The sequence below is a fragment of the Panthera uncia genome (genome assembly GCF_023721935.1).
Source record: "Panthera uncia isolate 11264 chromosome D3 unlocalized genomic scaffold, Puncia_PCG_1.0 HiC_scaffold_8, whole genome shotgun sequence".
Classification (NCBI taxonomy): domain Eukaryota; kingdom Metazoa; phylum Chordata; class Mammalia; order Carnivora; family Felidae; genus Panthera; species Panthera uncia.
In genome coordinates this window covers 84,621,129-84,639,576 of record NW_026057586.1, presented here as the reverse complement: position 1 = coordinate 84,639,576, position 18,448 = coordinate 84,621,129, and the positions used below count along the sequence as shown (strand labels likewise).

Sequence of the window (18,448 nt, the reverse complement as noted above, 5' to 3'; positions counted from 1 at the left end):
ATTTTATTTTTAAGTCGTCTCTACACCCAACATGCGGCTCGAACTCACAACCCCGAGATCTCGAATGTACACTCCGTGGCCTGAGCCAGCTAGGTGCTGCAGTCAATGAACCTTTTTATAAAATTGAAACCCCATGAAAAGATTTCTTTCCAGACAGATATCCAGATGAAAGGCTGAAATGTTCATTTAGATTCTGATTTTGAAAGCTATCTGTATTCATTTCCTTATATTTAAAATTCTAGGTGTTGAGAACAAGAACTTTTTGATCTGCATTTCTCATACAAATTACTGACATTTTACTGATTAAATTTAGAAGGTATGTACAAATAGGTCAAACAAGAGAAAGGATTACAGGTCAAACAAATGCATGGCCTTGACTCTACATTATCAACGTTCCCAAGTTACTTATTAAATATCAATGGAGATATAAAGGGAGATAAACAAAAGTGACTTACCTCTGACCACAGTGAATACTGAAGTTGACTTTTGTTTTCTTCAGTTAGTAAGGAGGGTATTTTTTTGAGCTGACTCTTCCGAGACTTCTAAGTTCTATAAAACAACTTCTAAATTAGTACCCAGGAGAGAAAAACTGGACAGTGCTTAAGACAATACACAAATATAGCAGAAATGCCTTTAAAAGACCTAAGGAATTAATGAAATACAATGAAGTAATTTCAAACAACAAGCATCCATCCAGCAAAGAGGTACTGATTTCCTATTCATGTGTGGGGCCCTTTCGTCTCTAATTGCCTAGTTGGAAGGCTCTGTTTGCTTTACCATGTACGTTATGCCTTAAACTCTGGCAATCAGCTAACACCCAGATATAACTGTCTCTTTGTCAGCCTTAATATGGACTATGTCATGAGCCCCTAATGATGACAAGGGTCATCAATAAGAATCGACAATTGTAAGTGCCACTGTTAATTATAAGTACTTACTGAGGGCTTGGTTAGTTAGCATTGTTAGCTGTTCTGGGAGATTTTTTTTTTAATGTTTATTATTTATGTATTTATTTTTAATGTTTATTCATTTCTGAGAGAGAGAGAGCATGAGCAGGGGAGGGGCAGAGAGAGAGGGAGACACAGGATCCCAAGCAGGCTCCAGGCTCTGAGCTGTCAGCACAGAGCCCGACGCGGGGCTCGAACTCACAGACTGTGAGATCCTGACCTGAGCCGAGGTCAGATGCTTAACCGACTGAGCCATCCAGGTGCCCCTTGTTTATTTTGAGAGAGAGAAAGAGAGCATGTGCACACGAGTAGGAGAGGGGCAGAGACAGAAGAGAGAGAGAGAGAATCCCAAGCAGGCTTCACGTCAGTGCAGAGCCCGATGCGGGGCTCTGTCTCCTGAACCAGAACCGAAACCGAGTTGGATGCTTGCTCGACTGAGCCACCCAGGCGCCCCTGGGAGATCTATTTTTAAAAAGGCGAAAAAGAAGGAAAGAGAAGGATGATACCTGGAAAGACAGCGGTAGACACAGCTGGTGGACTTCAGGGTGCAGGGAAAGCCTGCCTCCTCAGCCTCTTCCTCCTCCCCAGGGGGCCTGCATTTGAGCCAGGCTGAGGCTCTTCTCAGTGCTCCCAGACCTCCGGGCTTTAATCATCCCACTTCCTCTCTGCTCAAACAGCCTTCCTATGTATTCTACCATCTGATGTATTTTATTTCATTCCTTTAAAAACATTCTTCTGAAAGGGAGCTGCAGGCTTTCCCAGCCTGCCTCAAAAACAGGTCAAGAACCCCAACAGGACCGACAGTCTCGAGCTAGCAATGAGGATGTCGGGTCCCCTGTACTTGTCAAAAGTCCAAATTCAGTTTCAGGCTGAGTCCCTCCCTGTTTCCACCCCTCAACTAAGTAGGAAGCCTGCTGTGGGGCAAGGTGATGTGGTCAGCTATGCTGTGTTTTACTCTTTCTTTTCTCTCTCTTTAAATCATTGGGGCTTTTAAAAAATAGTCAATAGGGGCCCCTGGGTGGCTCAGTCGGTTGAGCATCCGACTTCGGCTCAGGCCACGATCTCATGGTCCGTGAGTTCGAGCCCCGCGTCAGGCTCTGTGCTCACAGCTCAGAGCCTGGAGCCTGCTTTGGATTCTGTGTTTCCCTCTCTCTCTCTGCTCCTCCCCTGTTCATGCTCTGTCTCTCTCTGTCTCAAAAATAAATAAAAAGAAAGAAAGAAAGAAAGATAAAATAAAAAAGAGTTAATACACATTCAAATACGATAAAAAGAATATATATTCTTTTTTTTAATGTTTATTTATTTTTGAGAGAGGGAGAGAGAGGGAGAGACAGAGCGCACATGTGGGCAAGGGAGGGGCAGAGAGAGAATCCCAAGCAGGTTCCATACTGCCAGCCCAGAGCCTGCCCCAGGGCTCGAACTCATGAACCATGAGATCGTGACCTATGCCGAACCAAGAGTCGGATGCTCAACTGAGCCACCCAGGCGCCCCCCAAAAAAATATATATTCTTATCCCCATCCCTTTGGGTACATGTGAAGAATAACATATGAGCCTTTCAGTATCTTGCTTCTTTTCACTTAATAATATATCCCATAAGTATGTCCACATCTGAGCTCTTCCTCACTCTGTTTTATGGCTAAGCAATATTCCAGTGTGGACACACCATCGCTACTCCCTGAGTTCCTTTTTGCTGGACACTCGGGATTGTTTCCAAACTTTTGCTATTACAAAGCAATGCTGCAGGGGTGTCTGGGTGGCTCAGTCGGTTAAGTGTCCAACTCTCGATTTCGGCTCAGGTCGTGATCTCACGCTGCACAGGTTCGAGCCCCGAGGGGGGCTCCGTGCCAGGCTCTGTGCCGACAGTGCAGAGCCTGCTTGGGATTCTCTCTCTCTCCCTCTTTCCTTGCCCCTCTCCTGCTTGTGTGCACTCTCTCTCTCAAGATAAATGAACTTTAATTTTTTTTTTTTTATTTTAATGTTTATTTATTCTTGAGACAGAGAGAGATAGAGCATGAGCAGGGGAGGGTCAGAGAGAGGGAGACACAGAATCTGAAGCAGACTCCAGGCTCCGAGCTGTCGGCACAGAGCCCGACGCGGGGCTCGAACTCACGGACAGTGAGATCATGACCTGAGCCGAGGTTGGACGCTCAACCGACTGAGCCACCCAGGCGCCCCAAGATAAATGAACTTTAAAAAAAAAAAAAAAGCAGTGCTGTAATGTGAAACTTGTACATAGGCCACTTTATACACATGTGGATGTACTGGTAGGAGAGATTCCCAAAGCAACACTACTGTGTCAAAGGCTCAGTTCTGCAATTTTGAGTAAATGGTGCCAAGTTCCCTGCCAGAAGGTTTGAATCACTTTGTGCTCCCCCAGCAATGTCTAAGAATGTGTTTGAGAAAAAGGCTTTGAAATAAGACCCTTGTTCTCTGCAACAGATGCCCCAAAATGGTGACGCAGACAGGCTGCTCAGAATTTTACCCTGCTTCCTTATTGCAAAAATTAAGACTTTTTACAAATTGGGGAGCCTGGGTGGCTCAGTCAGTTGGGCATCCGACTCTTGATTTCCACTCAGGTCATGGGGTTGAGCTCTGAGTCGGGCTCCAAGCTGCCAGCTCAGAGCCCACTTGGGATTCTCTCTCTGCCATTCTCTCTCTCTCAAAATCAATAAACTTAAAAGATTCTCTCTTTCTCTGTCCCTCTGCCCTCTCCCCCGCTCACACATTCTCTAAAATTAATTTAAAAAAAAAGAATTTTTACAAATCATTTGCTTTTTTCTATAACTATCCAGTTCCAAGGACCAGAGGGACGGAATTTGTAAAGCATGTTGCCAAGTATATTTCTGTGAATTACATTGTTTTTAATGTTTCCAGACTCAGTTAATAACCTTCCAGAAAATTTATTACATCTGAAGGCAATACTTTTTCCAACTAATTCCAAACGATTATCTGATTCTAGCTATGGAATGTTAAGCGAGAGAATTAATCACTTTTCCTCACCTGTAAGATGAAAGGTTGAGATTACACCCTCTTCTAGGTCTTTCTAGCTCCAAAATTCTCTTAAACCAAGTTTTCACCAACCTCAAGCGGCTTTAGCGTTTTTTTCATTCTCTAGCTGAGGTTACTGTTTTGTCTTTTTCTTTTTTTTGAATTTTTTAACATTTATTATTTTTGAGAGAGAGAGAGACAGCACAAGTGGGGAAGGAGCAGAGAGAGAGGGGGACACAGAATCTGAAGCAGGCTCCAGGCTCTGAGCTGTCAGCACAGAGCCCGACACAGGGCTCGAACTCATGAGCTGTGAGATCATGACCTGAGCCGAAGTCAGACGCTTGACCGACTGAGCCACCCACGCACCCCTGTTTTGTCTTTTTTCTGATCACGTCCATTCCAGGTATTTATTTACTGAGCGTCCTCTAGCAGGTACTGTGTGTGCTACAACTAGGAATGCCAAAATGAGTATGAGGGGCTCCCGAGGTGCTCACAGAGGAGGGGAGGACATGTATGTAATCTGCTATCCTGCACTGTGACCTGTGCTCTCATGGAGATACATATATGGACACATACATACAAAGCCCTGCTATGAGGACAAAAGCAAGGGAGCTATCGATTATATCTTAGATGGGAATTTGACATAAAACCCTCCAGAAGAGGGGCACCTGCGTGGCTCAGTTGGTTAAGCGTCTGACTCTTGGTTTTGGCTCAGGTCATGATCTCACAGTTCATGGGTTCGAGTCCCACGTCAGGCTCCATGCTGGCAGTGTGGAGCCTGCTTGGGATTCTCTCTCTCTCTCTCTCTCTCTCTCTCTCTCTCTCTCTCCTTCTCTCTCTCTCTCCCCTTCTCTCTTTGCCTGCTCACTCACTCTCTCTGTCTCAAAATAAATAAACTTAAAAAAAAAAAAAACAACCCTATAGAAGAGGTTAGGAGCCTGAGGCCATGAGAATGACTAGGAGTCGGCCAGGTAGATTATACTGAAAGACAGTTCTGCTCGAACACTTGTTTTGAAAATATGAATTTGTTCCAACACAGCCGATATATTAGGGAGCAATTTGGGCCTAATGTGAAGTTTGCATTTATTTACCTGCAATTTTGTCCACGAGAAACGCTAGGTAAATTGTGCCCAGTTGCCTGAGCCATGGCATGCCGGAATACAGACACACACCTGCACCCCTCAAACATCCACTGCCCTCCCCCAGCTTCCCCGTGTGTGTTAAAAGCCACCCCATCCACATCTGCTGCTATAACTTCCCAGCCAAGTACCTTCTTCCCTCATCCCAGTGAATCATAAGCTGCCCCCTCCCCAACACCCAATTCCACACGCAAACTTCAGGTCTTTCTCAAGATAAAGTGCCATATTGCTTACAGGACTTATCTATTTCTTAACGACTTAACATGTATAAAAACTGTCCTACCAGGGTGCCTGGGTGGCTCAGTCAGTTAAGCGTCTGACTTCAGCTCAGGTCATGATTTCGTGGTTTGTGGGTTCAAGCCCCACATCGGGCTCTGTGCTGACAGCTCGGAGCCTGGAGCCTGCTTCAGATTCTGTCTCCGTCTCTCTGCCCCTCCCCTGCTCATGCTCTGTCTCTCTCTCTCTCTCAAAAATTAAAATAAACATTAAAATTTTTAAAAAATATATGCACTCTTTATTTTTTAAGTTTCATTTAAATAATGTCTATACCCAACGAAAGGCTCAAACTCACAACCCAAGATCAAGAGTCTCAGGTTCTTCCAAATGAGCCAGCCAGGTGCCCCAAGACTCTTTTTTTTTTCTTTTAAAGTAAGCTCTAGGCCCAATATGGGGCTTGAACTCACAACACCAAGATCAGGAATCCAGGCGCCCCTTTTCTATAGTAAAGGATTAAATGATACGATCCAGTAGCAGGCCTAATATTCTGTAATTCTGAGCCAGTGCTAAGTATAAAGGGTATCTCAAGATACCTGTAATGACTGTAATGTGATCTGAAACCATTTGTGATCTCTACTAGGAACAAAGTCATAGGTATTATGTACTCCTATGACTTGTTTCCTATGTCCAGAATTGAAGGAAGTGCTAACTTTCAATCAGAGGTTAATTAAAATAAGCTTATGTGTGTTTTTTATTCACATCAAAGTTTATGGATCCCCTGAATTCTATTCAACAAACTCTGGTTAAAAATCTCTGCCTAACAAATCCATAGAGAAAAAAAAGGAGATCGATAATTAGCCGCCAGGGGCTAGGGGAGAGGGAAGGGGGAGTGACTGCTAATGGGTACGGGCTTTCTTTGGGGATGATGAAAATGTTCGAAATTAGATTATGGTGACAGTCGCATACTTTGTAAAATACACTAAAACCACTGGATTGTACACTTCACATAGAAGAACGTGATGGTATATACATTATATCTCAGTAAAGCTGTTTAAAAAAACCCTTACGAATACTTAAAAATACTTTCTGCCCCAATGTAAAATAAATTGCTTCACTAATGCTTCAAAGAATCTGTCAAGAAAAAAAATCTTTCTTCCCAGAAAACACCACAAAGTCCATTAAGGTTTCTACTTGGAAAAGCTTATGTGGCATACATGTAGATATTCTTTTAAAAATCACTTTTTTTGGAGCCCATTCTTCTTTTTTTTTAATGTTTGTTTATTTTGAGAGAGACAGCGTGCATGAGCAGGACAGGGACAGAGAGAGAGGAGAGAGAGAGAATATCCCAAGCAGGCTCTGCGCTGTGAGCACAGAGCCGAGGCAGGGCTTGAACTCAAGGTTATGAGATCATAACCTGAGCTGAAATCGAGAGTTGGACGTTTAACCGACTGAGCCCCCCAGGTGCCCTGGAGCCCATTATTCTTTCAGGCAATCTTTGTAACTACCTGTTGAAGCTCATGGCAATGAGCATGTTGATTCTAAAATGGTTAATGGTCTTGGGGTGCCTGGTAGTCTCATAGTGAAGTGTGAGACTTGGTTTCGGGGTTGTGAGTTTGAGCCCCATATTGGGTGTAGAGATTACTTAAAAATAAAATCCTTAGGGGCGCCTGGGTGGCTCAGTCGGTTAAGCGTCTGACTTCGGCTCAGGTCACGATCTCACGGTATGTGAGTTCGAGCCCCGCGTCGGGCTCTGTGCTGACTGCTCAGAGCGTGGAGCCTGTTTCAGATTCTGTGTCTCCCTCTCTCTCTGACCCTCCCCCGTTCATGCTCTGTCTCTCTCTGTCTCAAAAATAAATAAAAACGTTAAAAAAAAATTTTTTTAATAAATAAATAAATAAAATCCTTAAAAAGAAGCAATAAAATAAAATGGATAATGTTTTAGTTTCAGATCATCTGTGTCACATGGAAACCACTCCATGGAACTCTGAATCTACCAAAACACCAATGTGATGAGGGACCAAGCAAGCAGTGCCCCCAGGGAGTATTTCATGGAACAAGGCAAGGACGTCTGCCCTCACTTTTCTGTCCAACACTGATCTGGAGGTCTTAGCCAGAGCAATGAGGTAAGAAAAAGACATAGGGCATACAGATCAGAAAAAGATATTCTTTGTTCACAAATGACATGACTGTCCATGTAGAAATCCCTAACCACCTATAGAAAACCTACCAGCATAGGTGAATTTAGATAGGGGCAATGTACAAAAGTCGACTGCAGTTCTTTGTGCCATCAGCAATTAGTGAAATTTAAAGTGCCATGTACAATAGCAGCAATAAACAAAATATTAGCAATACATTTGACAAAAGCAAGACGCCTACGAAAACTACAAAATAAGAGAAATGAAGGAAGGCCTTTTATTTAGGTCTATAAACAAACAAACAAACAAACAAACAAACTATATGGAGATATACTCTGTTCACAAATGTCAATTCTTCCCCGAGTGATCTATAAATTCAATGAAATCACAATATCCAACTGTATCTTTGTAAAAATTGACAAGCTGACTCTACAACTCCTATGGACCTGCAAGAGATCTAGAGTAGACAAAGCAATTTTGCAAAAAAAGTAGAGCATGTATCCTACCTGATTTCAAGACCCTCTACAGAGTTATATAATCAATACAGCGTGGCATAAGGAGAGCTACCAGATCAACAGAACTGATAGGAGACTCCAAAAACAGACCCTTGCATATACGGTCAACTGAGTTTCAACAGAGTTGCCAAAAGTAATTCAACTGGGAAGGGCAGTCTTTTCACCAAATGGTGCTGGAACTGGATACCTATGTGAAGAAAAATGAACCAGATCCTCACTTCATACCATCTGCAAAAATTAAATTGAGATAAACCATAGACCTAAACAGAACCTTAGAACTTTCAGGAGGAGACAATATTTACAACCTTGGGGCAGATTTCTCAGGACACAAAAACTGCCACTTAAAAAAAATTTGATAAACTGGACTTCATCAACATTTTATATTTCTGCTCTTCAAAAGACACTTAAAATAAAAAGGCAAACCACGAGGTGGGAGAAAATATTTGCAACATATCTGACAAAAGACAGAGGCCTTGTGTGCAGAGTATATTAAGAACCCTTACAACTGAATATAATAAAGGAAACAACTCAAACTTAAAATGGGCAAAAGACTCGAACAGACACTTCACAAAAGAAGATATATAAAGAGCCAATAAGCACACGAAAAGATGCACATCATTAGGTTATCAGGAAAGTGGAAATTAAATGGCAACCACATGAGGGCACCTGGGTGGCTCGGTCCATTGTGAGTTCCGGGGCCCCTGCCCCACACTGGGCTCTCTGCTGTCATGGGGGAGCCCGCTTCAGATCCTCTGTCTGCCCCTCCCCCACTCACGCTCTGTCAAAAAACAACAACGAAATAATAAATGGCAACCAGATGCCACTTCACATTTATCAGGATGGCTAAAATCAAACTGACAAGGGGGGCCTGGGTGGCTCAGTCGGTTGGGCGTCCGACTTCGGCTCAGGTCACGATCCCGCGGTCCGTGAGTTCGAGCCCCGCGTCGGGCTCTGGGCTGACGGCTCGGAGCCTGGAGCCTGCTTCCGATTCTGTCTCCCTCTCTCTCTGCCCCTCCCCCATTCATGCTCTGTCTCTCTCTGTCGCAAAAATAGATAAACATTAAAAAAAAAAAATCAAATCAAATCAAACTGACAAAACCAAGCACTGGTGAGGATGTGGAGCACCTGGGATGTTCATACACTGCTGGCAGGGATGCAAATGGTACAAAGCACCCTGAAAAACACTTTGGCAGTTTATTAAAAAGTTAAGCATGCACCTGTCCTATAACTAGTGATTCTATTTCTAGGTATTTTCCTTAGAGAAATAAAAACATATTTCCATTTTACAAAAGGTTTATATAAAAAATGTTCGTAGCAGCTTTATTCGTAATAGCCCCAAACTGCAAACAACCCACGTGTCCCATCAACAGGTGAATAAACAAACTGTCGTCTCGTCATACAATGGAATACTGATCGGCAATAAAAAGGAGTGAAGTACCAGTATACACAACAACATGGACAAATCTCAAAATAGTTCTATTGGAAGAAGCTAGACAAAGAGTACATACCATATGACTGCATTTATACGAACTTCTAGAACAGGCCAACTATTCTTCCATGATCAAAATCAGAGCAGTAGCTCCCTGGAGTAGGGGAAAGGGGGAGTCCACGCCAAAGAACATGAGGGAACTTTCTGGGGTGACGGAAATGTTCTATATCTTGACTGGGATATTGGTTAAATGAGTGTATACACATTTATCTAAACTTACTGAACTAACGATCTGTGTTGGTTTTCATTAAGGGGTAAGTACTTAGGCATTAAAGTCTACAAAGTTGATCTTATTTTATTTCATTTTTTAAATTCAAGTTAGTTAACATGCAGGATAGTCTTGGGCTTCAGGAGTAGAATCCAGTGAGGGGCGCCTGGGTGGCTCAGTTGGCTAAGGAGTAGAATCCAATAATTCATCTCTTACATGTAATACCCAGTGCTCATCCCGAAAAGTGCCCTCCTTCATGCCCCTCACCCATTTAACCCATCCCCCACACCTTCCAGCAGCCCTCAGTTTGTTCTCTGTATTTAGGAGTCTCTTATGGTTTGCCTCCCTCTGTTTTATCTTATTTTTCCTTTCCTTCTGCTATGTTCCCTTCTGCTATGTTCATCTGTTGAGTTTCTCAAATTCTACGTATGAGCAAAATCATATGATATGTCTTTTTCTGACTTATTTCACTTGGCATAATGCCCTCCATTTCCATCCACATTGTTGTAAATGGCAGGATTTCATTCTTTTTCATTGCCAAGTAATATTCCATCATGCGCTTGCGCGCACGCACGTGTGTGTGTGTGTGTGTGTGTACATACCACATCTTCTTTTTTTTTTATTTTTTTTATTTTTTTTATTTTTGGGACAGAGAGAGACAGAGCATGAACGGGGGAGGGGCGGAGAGAGAGGGAGACACAGAATCGGAAACAGGCTCCAGGCTCCGAGCCATCAGCCCAGAGCCTGACGCGGGGCTCGAACTCACAGACCGCGAGATCGTGACCTGGCTGAAGTCGGACGCTTAACCGACTGCGCCACCCAGGCGCCCCCATACCACATCTTCTTTATCCATTCATCAGTCAATGGATATTTGGGCTCTTTCCATAAATAATTTGGCTATTGTTGATAGCGCTGCTATAAACATTGGGGTGCATGTGCCCCTTCAAATCAGCATTTTTATATACTTTTGTATACTTTGGATAAAATCCTAGTAGTGCAGTTGCTGAGTTGTACGGTAGTTCTATTTTTAATTTTCTGAGGAACCTTCATACTGTTTTCCAGAGTGGCTGCACCAGTTTGCATTCCCACCAACAGTGCAAAAGGTTCCTCACCAACATCTGTTGTTTCCTGAATTGTTAATTTTAGCCACTCTGACAGGTGTGAGGATGTATGTCATTGTAGTTTTGATTTGTATTTCCATGATGATGAGTGATGTTGAGCATCTTTTCATGTGTCTGTTAGCCATCCGGATGTCTTCTTTGGAAAAGTGTCTATTCATGTCTTCTGCCCATTTCTTCACTGGATTAGTTTTTGGGGTATTGAGTTTGGTGGCTTCTTTATAGATTTTGGATACTAACCCTTATCCATTATGTCATTTGCAAATATCTTCTCCCATTCCATCGGTTGCCTATTTTTTTTTTAAATGTTTATTTATTTTTGAAAGAGAAAAAGAAGGACAGGGCAGGGGAGGGATCCAAAGCAGGCTCTGTGCTTACAGCAAAGAGCCGGATGCAGGGGTCAAACTCACAAACCACAAGATCGTGACCTGAGCGGAAGTCAGAAACTTAACCAACCGAGCCACCCAGGTGCCCCTCTGTCGGTTGCCTTTTAGTTTTGTTGATGGTTTCCTTTGCTGTGCAGAAGTGAGGCCATTTTTGCTTTTATTTCTCTTGCCTCTGGAGACATGTCAAGTAAGAAGTTGCTGTGGCCTAAATCAAAGAGGTTGCTGCCTATTTTCTCCTATAAGATTTTGATGGTTTCCTGTCTACATTTAGGTATTTCATCCATTTTGAGTTTATTTTTGTGTATGGTGTAAGAAAGTGGTTCAGGTTCATTCTTCTGCATGTCGCTGCCCAGTTTTCCCAGCACCACTTGCTAAAGAGACTGTCTTTTTTCCGTTGGATAGTCTTTCCTGCTTTGTCAAAGATTAGTTGGCCATACATTTGTAGGTGCATTTCTGGGTTCTCTATTCTGTTCCATTGATCTGAGTGTCTGTTTTTGCACCAGTACCATACTGTCTTGATGATGACAGCTTTGGAGTATAGCTTGAAGTCCAGGATTGTGATGCCTCCAGCTTCAGTTATCTTTTTCAAGATTGCTTTGGTTATTCGGAGTCTTTTCTGGTTCCATACAAATTTTAGGATTGTTTGTTCTAGCTCTGTGAAGAATGCCGATGTTATTTTGATAGGGATTGCGTTGAATATGTAGATTGCTTTGGGCAGTATTGACATTTTAACAATATAAGTTCTTCCAATCCATGAGCATGGAATATTTTTCCATTTTTTGTGTGTCTTCTTTAATTTCTTTCATAAGCTTTCTATGGTTTTCAGTGTGTAGATTTTTCGCCTCTTTGGTTAGGTTTATTCCTAGATATTTTATGGTTCTTGGTGCCAGTTTCATTCTTTTGCATGTTGCTGTCCAGTTCTCCCAGCGCCATTTGCTAAAGAGACTGTCTTTCTTCCATTAGATACTCTTTCCTGCTTTGTCGAAGACTAGTTGGCCATATATTTATGGGTCCATTTCTGGGTTCTCTATTCTTTTCCATTGATCTATGTGTCTGTTTTTGTGCCAGTACCATAGTGTCTTGATGAGTACAGCTTTGTAATACATCTTGAAGTCCAGAATTGTGATGCCTCCAGCTTTGGTTTTCTTTTCCAACATTGCTTTAGCTATTCAAGGTCATTTGTGGTGCCATGCAAATTTTAGGATTGTTTGTTCTAACTCTGTGAAGAATGCTGGTATCATTTTGATAGGGATTGCGTTGAATGTGTAGATGCTTAGGGTAGTATCAACATTTTAACAATATTTGTTCTTCCAATCCATAAGCATGGAATGTTTTTTCATTTCTTTGTGTCTTCTTCAGTTTCTTTCATAATCTTTCTATGGTTTTCAGCGTATAGATCTTTTACCTCGTACAAAACCGATTTTAAAAGAAGTATTTCAGTGTTCGTACAGACCTTTTTTTATTTTAGTTTTTTGGTCAGGGACACAAAGAAGTTTAACTCCGTGGCTTTCATATATCTTTATGCACACAGCACACCCAAGTAATGTACCTGGAATCTTAAATTTAAAGCCTCAGTTCTAAGCTCTTATTTTAGAGATTAGGAAACTGGAACCCCAGTATCCCGATTTCAAGTTCAATGCTCTTTCCACTATTTATATTAAGGCTATAAAATCCACAAAGCAACTTACATCATTGCTACTGAAATGTTACCGGGCTCAGAAAAAGCAGTTAAAATTAACATGTAAAACAGTCCCCCAAAAGAATGACAGATTTAGAATGAGTTTGTTGCAATTGCTAATGAAATAATAGCTCTAAGTCACAGTAATCAAAGAATGCTAAAATCATTAAGTGAACTTTATAAATATAAAAGCTCGGGCTGACCAACTCTTGAACTTCCAATGAACCTTTACATCCACAGGTGGCACAACCAGAGATCCGGGTCCTCCTGATGCGATGGAGTAGGCAGCAGGCAGCATCGCCAGTGAGGCAGTGATGCCAAAAGGAAAACACCAAATTGATCCCAAGTCTAACCAAGTCACTAGATCTAAATACCAGTTCTTAGGAATCATGGAGGACACAGGAATGTGTTAAATAACAATGAGGACAATCAGCAAGATCCAGAACGCGGGAAATTCTACAGGACAAATCACCCAGTGTTTCTTCCACAACTAAATGGCAAGAAAAAAAAAAACAAAGGGAGAAGGAGAAGAAGAAAGAGGAAGAAGAAAAAGGAGGAAGGAAGATGGTGAAGGACCTGCCAGTGATTGAGACTTTATTTCTATTTATTTATTTATTTATTTGTTTGTTTGTTTGTTTAGTAAACTCTACACCCAATGTGGGGCTCGAACTCATGAGCCTGAGATCAGGAGTAGTGTGCTCTTTTGACTGAACCAGCCAGATGCCCCTTAAGACAGACTTTTTTTTTTTTTTAATCTTTTTTTTTTTTTTTAACGTTTATTTTTTTTTGAGACAGAGTATGAACGGGGCGGGGGGGGGGGGCAGAGAGAGAGGGAGACACAGAATCGGAAGCAGGCTCCAGGCTCTGAGCCATCAGCCCAGAGCCCGACGCGGGGCTCGAACTCACAGACTGCGAGATCGTGACCTGAGCTGAAGTCGGACTCCTAACCGACTGAGCCACCCAGGCGCCCCAAGACAGACTTTAAAGGACATATCCAAATGCCAAGTATGGACCTTGGTTGATTTAAATAAAGAGTAAAAAGGCATTTTTTAGATTAATGGGGAAAACTTAACACGGTCTAGTCATTAGGTTGATATTAACAAGTTATTGTTAACTTGGCTGGGTATGACAGTGTTAAAACTATTTTTTTTTTAATCCCTATCTGTGCAAGATACATAATAAAGTTTTTAAAAAAATTTTTTAATGCTTATTTTTGAAAGAGAGAGAAAGATACAGCAGGAGAGGGCCAGAGAAAGAGGGAGACACAGAATCCAAAGAAGGCTCCAGGCTCTGAGTTGTCAGGACAGAGCCTGATGCAGGACTTGAACCCAAAAACTGTGAGATCAGGACCTGAGCTGAAGTTGGATGCCTAACCTACTGAGCCACTCAGGTGTCCCTGAGTTATTATTTTTGTTTGTTTTCTCTTGTTGTTGTTGTTGTTGTTGTTTTTAATGTTCATTTACTTTTGAGATAGAGGGAGAGTGCGAGTGGGGTAGGGGCAGAGAGAGAGGTAGACAAAGGATCTGAAGCAGGCTCTGCGCTGACGGCAGAGAGCCCAACGCGGGGCTCGAACTCATGAACCGTGATCATGACCTGAGCCGAAGTCGGGCGCTTAACCGACTGAGCCACCCAGGTACCCCACATAATGAAGTTTTTATGAGTGAAATGATATGATGTCTAGGATTTGCTTCAAAATGCTAAGAAAACATGTATGGATAGGGGAAGATAAAACAAAAATGGCAGAACGTTGAAGGCCTGTGATTTTAATATTCTTCCTACTTCTGTATTTGAAGTTTTCTATAGTAAAATATATAATCTTATATCCCAAGAATTTATATCCATACGCCCAGGTAATTAGAAAGAGGAAGTTGGGGCACAGTGACTTTTTTGTGTGAATTTTCCCTCGTCCTCGAAGCCAGTGTGCTACCTCTCTGTCTCAGAGACATACAGGAACTTTCCTTCTAACAGAAAGGGATGCCCGACCAGTGACGTCTGCGCGAGAGTACTCAGTGGAGTATTCGGATACACAGAGGGGTCAAAGGAAAAGTAACCACATACCCTATTGGCACTGCTGCTGAAACTCTCAGAGCTGATGGGGAGCAGAGTACTCAACTCCAGGTCCGTAACCATCTGCCGAGACTCTGCCAGCAAACGCTGGAGCTTGCTCGTGGGCGAAAAGTCGTCCTGGGAAGACAACACAACGTACGCATTCAAGAAATCAAGAAGCGTTTTGAGATGTTTATGTTTACAAGCACAGTGTGATAAACACAAATGTTAACCACCCACTAATGTTTCTTTGACTTTAGGCATTACATATCAAAGCTGGACATGAAATACTACAAGAACCAAATTCCATTTATTTCTTAGAACCTACTTTGCTAAATAATTTGACTTCAACAGACCTTACAACTAATTAAGTAACATCCATGCGATAAAAAGAATCCTAGGCTGGGGCCCCTGGCTGTCTCAGTAAGTAGAGCGTGCAACTCTCGATCTTGGGGTTGTAAGTTCGAGCCCCACACTGGGTGTAGAGATTACTTAAAGATAAAATCTTTAGGGGCGCCTGGGTGGCGCAGTCGGTTAAGCGTCCGACTTCAGCCAGGTCACGATCTCACGGTCCGTGAGTTCGAGCCCCGCGTCAGGCTCTGGGCTGATGGCTCGGAGCCTGGAGCCTGTTTCCGATTCTGTGTCTCCCTCTCTCTCTGCCCCTCCCCCGTTCATGCTCTGTCTCTCTCTGTCCCAAAAATAAATAAAAAACGTTGAAAAAAAAATTAAAAAGATAAAATCTTTAAAAAAACAAAAATCCTAGGCATTAACTCTCCTAAATTAACTTTCCAAAGTCATAATTACCATGCTCATTAGTATGCCAAAATACTTGCAAAATGTAATTTTAACATTAAACGCTTGTAAGCTTCTAAGGGGCACCTGGGTGGCTCAGTCAGTTACGCGTACGAGCTCAGGTCATGATCTCACTGTTTGTGAGTTTGAGCCCCGAGTCGGGATCTGTGCTTACAGCTGAGAGCCTGGAGCCTGCTTCAGATTCTGTGTCTCCCTCTCTGTCTGCCCCTCCCCTGCTGGTGCTCAGTCTCTCTCTCTCTCTCAAAAATAAATAAACGTTAAAAATTTTTAAACAAATAATATAAAAATATGTGGATATGTGCCTTAATTTGTTCTTGTTTAATTTTCAACTTTGGGATCTAAAGTTTTAGCATGACAACCACTCTTGAAAGTACCTAGACTATTTTTTTGCTAAGAAAAGTGAAGTCTAATGTTCCAGGAACAAAGATGATCACTACTGACCTGGATTTAGAAGACATTTAATAAATACCTGCTGAGTGAATATATCTGTGTGTGTGAGCAGGTGCGCGTGCACACACATACACACACACACACAAATGTATACATATATATGGACAACATAAGCATGTAATATATATATACTGCCTCAAAAAATAGGTACCAACCCTGAAAAAAAGTTTACAAGAACTGAAAAGGTAGTAACTAGTATTTCCTCTCATACTAACAGCTTTAAAAAAATTAACATCTCTGAGGGGCACCTGGGGCCTCAGTCGGTTAAGTGTCTGACTTCAGCTCAGGTCATGATCTCATGAGTTGAAGCCCTGCGTTGGGCTCTGTGCTGACAGCTCAGAGCCTGGAGCCTGCTTCGGATTCTGTGTCTCCGTCTCTCTCTGCCTCTCCCCTACTTGTGCTGTTTCTATCTCAAAAATAAACATTTAAACAAATGTTTAAAAATTAACAGCTTTGAGGTATAATCAACATATAATTAACTACACAATTAAGTTGGGGTATCTAGGTGGTTCAGTCGGTTGGGCGTCCGACTTCAGCGCAGGTCATAATCTTGTGGCCTGTGAGTTCAAGCCCTGCATTGGGCTCTGTGCTGACAGCTCAGAGCCTGAAGCCTGCTTCGGATTCGGTCTCCCTTTCTCCCTGCCCCTCCCCCACTCGCGTTCTGTCTCTGTCTCAAAAATAAATGTTTCAAAAAACTATGCAATTAAGCTACATAATATGCTGAGCTTTACCTATGTACACAGCCCTGACACCACACCCACAACGGACAGGGAAGCAAACCTATGCCCCCTGGGAATTCCTGCTGGAGTCGGTCCACCCATTCCCAGCCAACACTGATCTGTCTTCTGTCACCAGAGACTAGTTTGCCTTTTCTGGAATTTTATATAAACACATTCATATTTTTGTCTATGTGGCATCTTTCACTCAGCATAATCATCTTGAGATTCACCTGTGCTGTGTATCATAAGTAGTTTATGCCTTCGTACTCCTGAGAAGTACCTCACTGCATGCGGGCATCATTTTGTCTATTCACCTACTGATGTATATTTGGGTTGTTTCCAGTTTTTCAGTTAATACAAATAAAGCTGCTTGAGTATTCACGTGCAAGTCTTTGTATGGACGTGTTTCCATTTCTCTAGTGGAATAGCTGGGTCATATGGTACATGTATATTTAATTTTTTAAGAAACTACCCAAGTGCTCTTCAAAGTGAATTTTCTTTTCCCACCACCAGTGAATGAAAGTCCCGGTTGCTCCAGATTCTAGTCAACACTTAGTATGGTCAAGTTTTAACAAAGAGAACACCCATCAAATACCCATTAGGGGCCAGGCCCTAAAATATCTCATTTAGGCCAAGCAAGTGTAATGTTATTATTGCATATTTGCAAATGAAGAAACTGAGGCTCAAAGAAAGTAAATAACTTTACTGAGGTCATTGAGCTAAGACAAAGCAAAACAAGGACGTGAACCCAGATCAGTTTCATAGCCTGTTCTCTCCCCCAAGTAAAGCCAGAAGTAATTAAGTTCACTTCAACTTTTTTTCACTCTGACAGAGCTGTAACGCTGATCCCATTTATGGTGAAGGCACCGGCTCATGTGTGACAGTGACAGTGCAGTAACAACCTCACTGACCGTCAGGAGGGGCATGAACAAACTGACTTATTCAATCAATAGACTACATATTGATCAGCAGTCAAAATGAAGGGACTAAGTCTTCAAGTATCAGCATGGATAAATGTCACAAAATATTCACACAGTTGGAAAAATCATCGCAAAAGGATAGAGACAGTCTTTTACCACTTACACACATTTTAAATACACACAAAACATTATGTAATGTTTAAATATATGTTTTTAAATAGTAAAAGCATAAGAAAAAGCATGAATGCAACTTCAGGATAGTGGTTAACTGGTGGGGGGAGTGGGCGAGGGGAGAAGGCACGTGGGACCCACGCTTTATCTGTAGTATTTCATTTCTTGAACAAGAAAAATAAAACAAATGTGACAAAGGTAAGCATGTCAAATGTGAATGTAGGTGCACAATTGCTTGTTACAGTCTTTTTTGTTGTATTTAAAATATGTGTATGCACATATATATGTAATATGTATGTATCTACCAGTCACCAGGAGGGCCTGAGGGACATCTGGCCTGGAGTTAACTCTATAGAATAACATTTATTTTTTATGTTTTTTAAAATTTATTTTGAGAGAGAGAGAGAGAGAGAGAGAGCACATGTGTGAGCGTGGGGAGGAGCAGAGAGAGACGAGACAGAGAGACAAAGAAAGAGAGAAAATCCCAAGCAGGCTCCACACTGTCGGC

General features: G+C 42.1%; 1 protein-coding gene across 5 annotated transcripts in view; it reads right to left on the bottom strand.

Annotated features, from left to right (window-relative positions):
• The window catches only part of CCDC62 (coiled-coil domain containing 62), a 45,499-nt gene that overhangs the window by 1,433 nt on the left and 25,618 nt on the right, over positions 1-18,448 (bottom strand). For all 5 annotated transcript variants that reach the window (XM_049619445.1, XM_049619444.1, XM_049619441.1 and 2 more), the window contains 2 exons: positions 14,880-15,005; positions 456-549 (listed from right to left, as the gene is read on the bottom strand). In XM_049619445.1, the coding sequence (XP_049475402.1) occupies positions 496-549; positions 14,880-15,005 (180 nt within the window). In that variant the 3' untranslated portion in view covers positions 456-495. The remainder of the gene's footprint in view (positions 1-455; positions 550-14,879; positions 15,006-18,448) is intronic.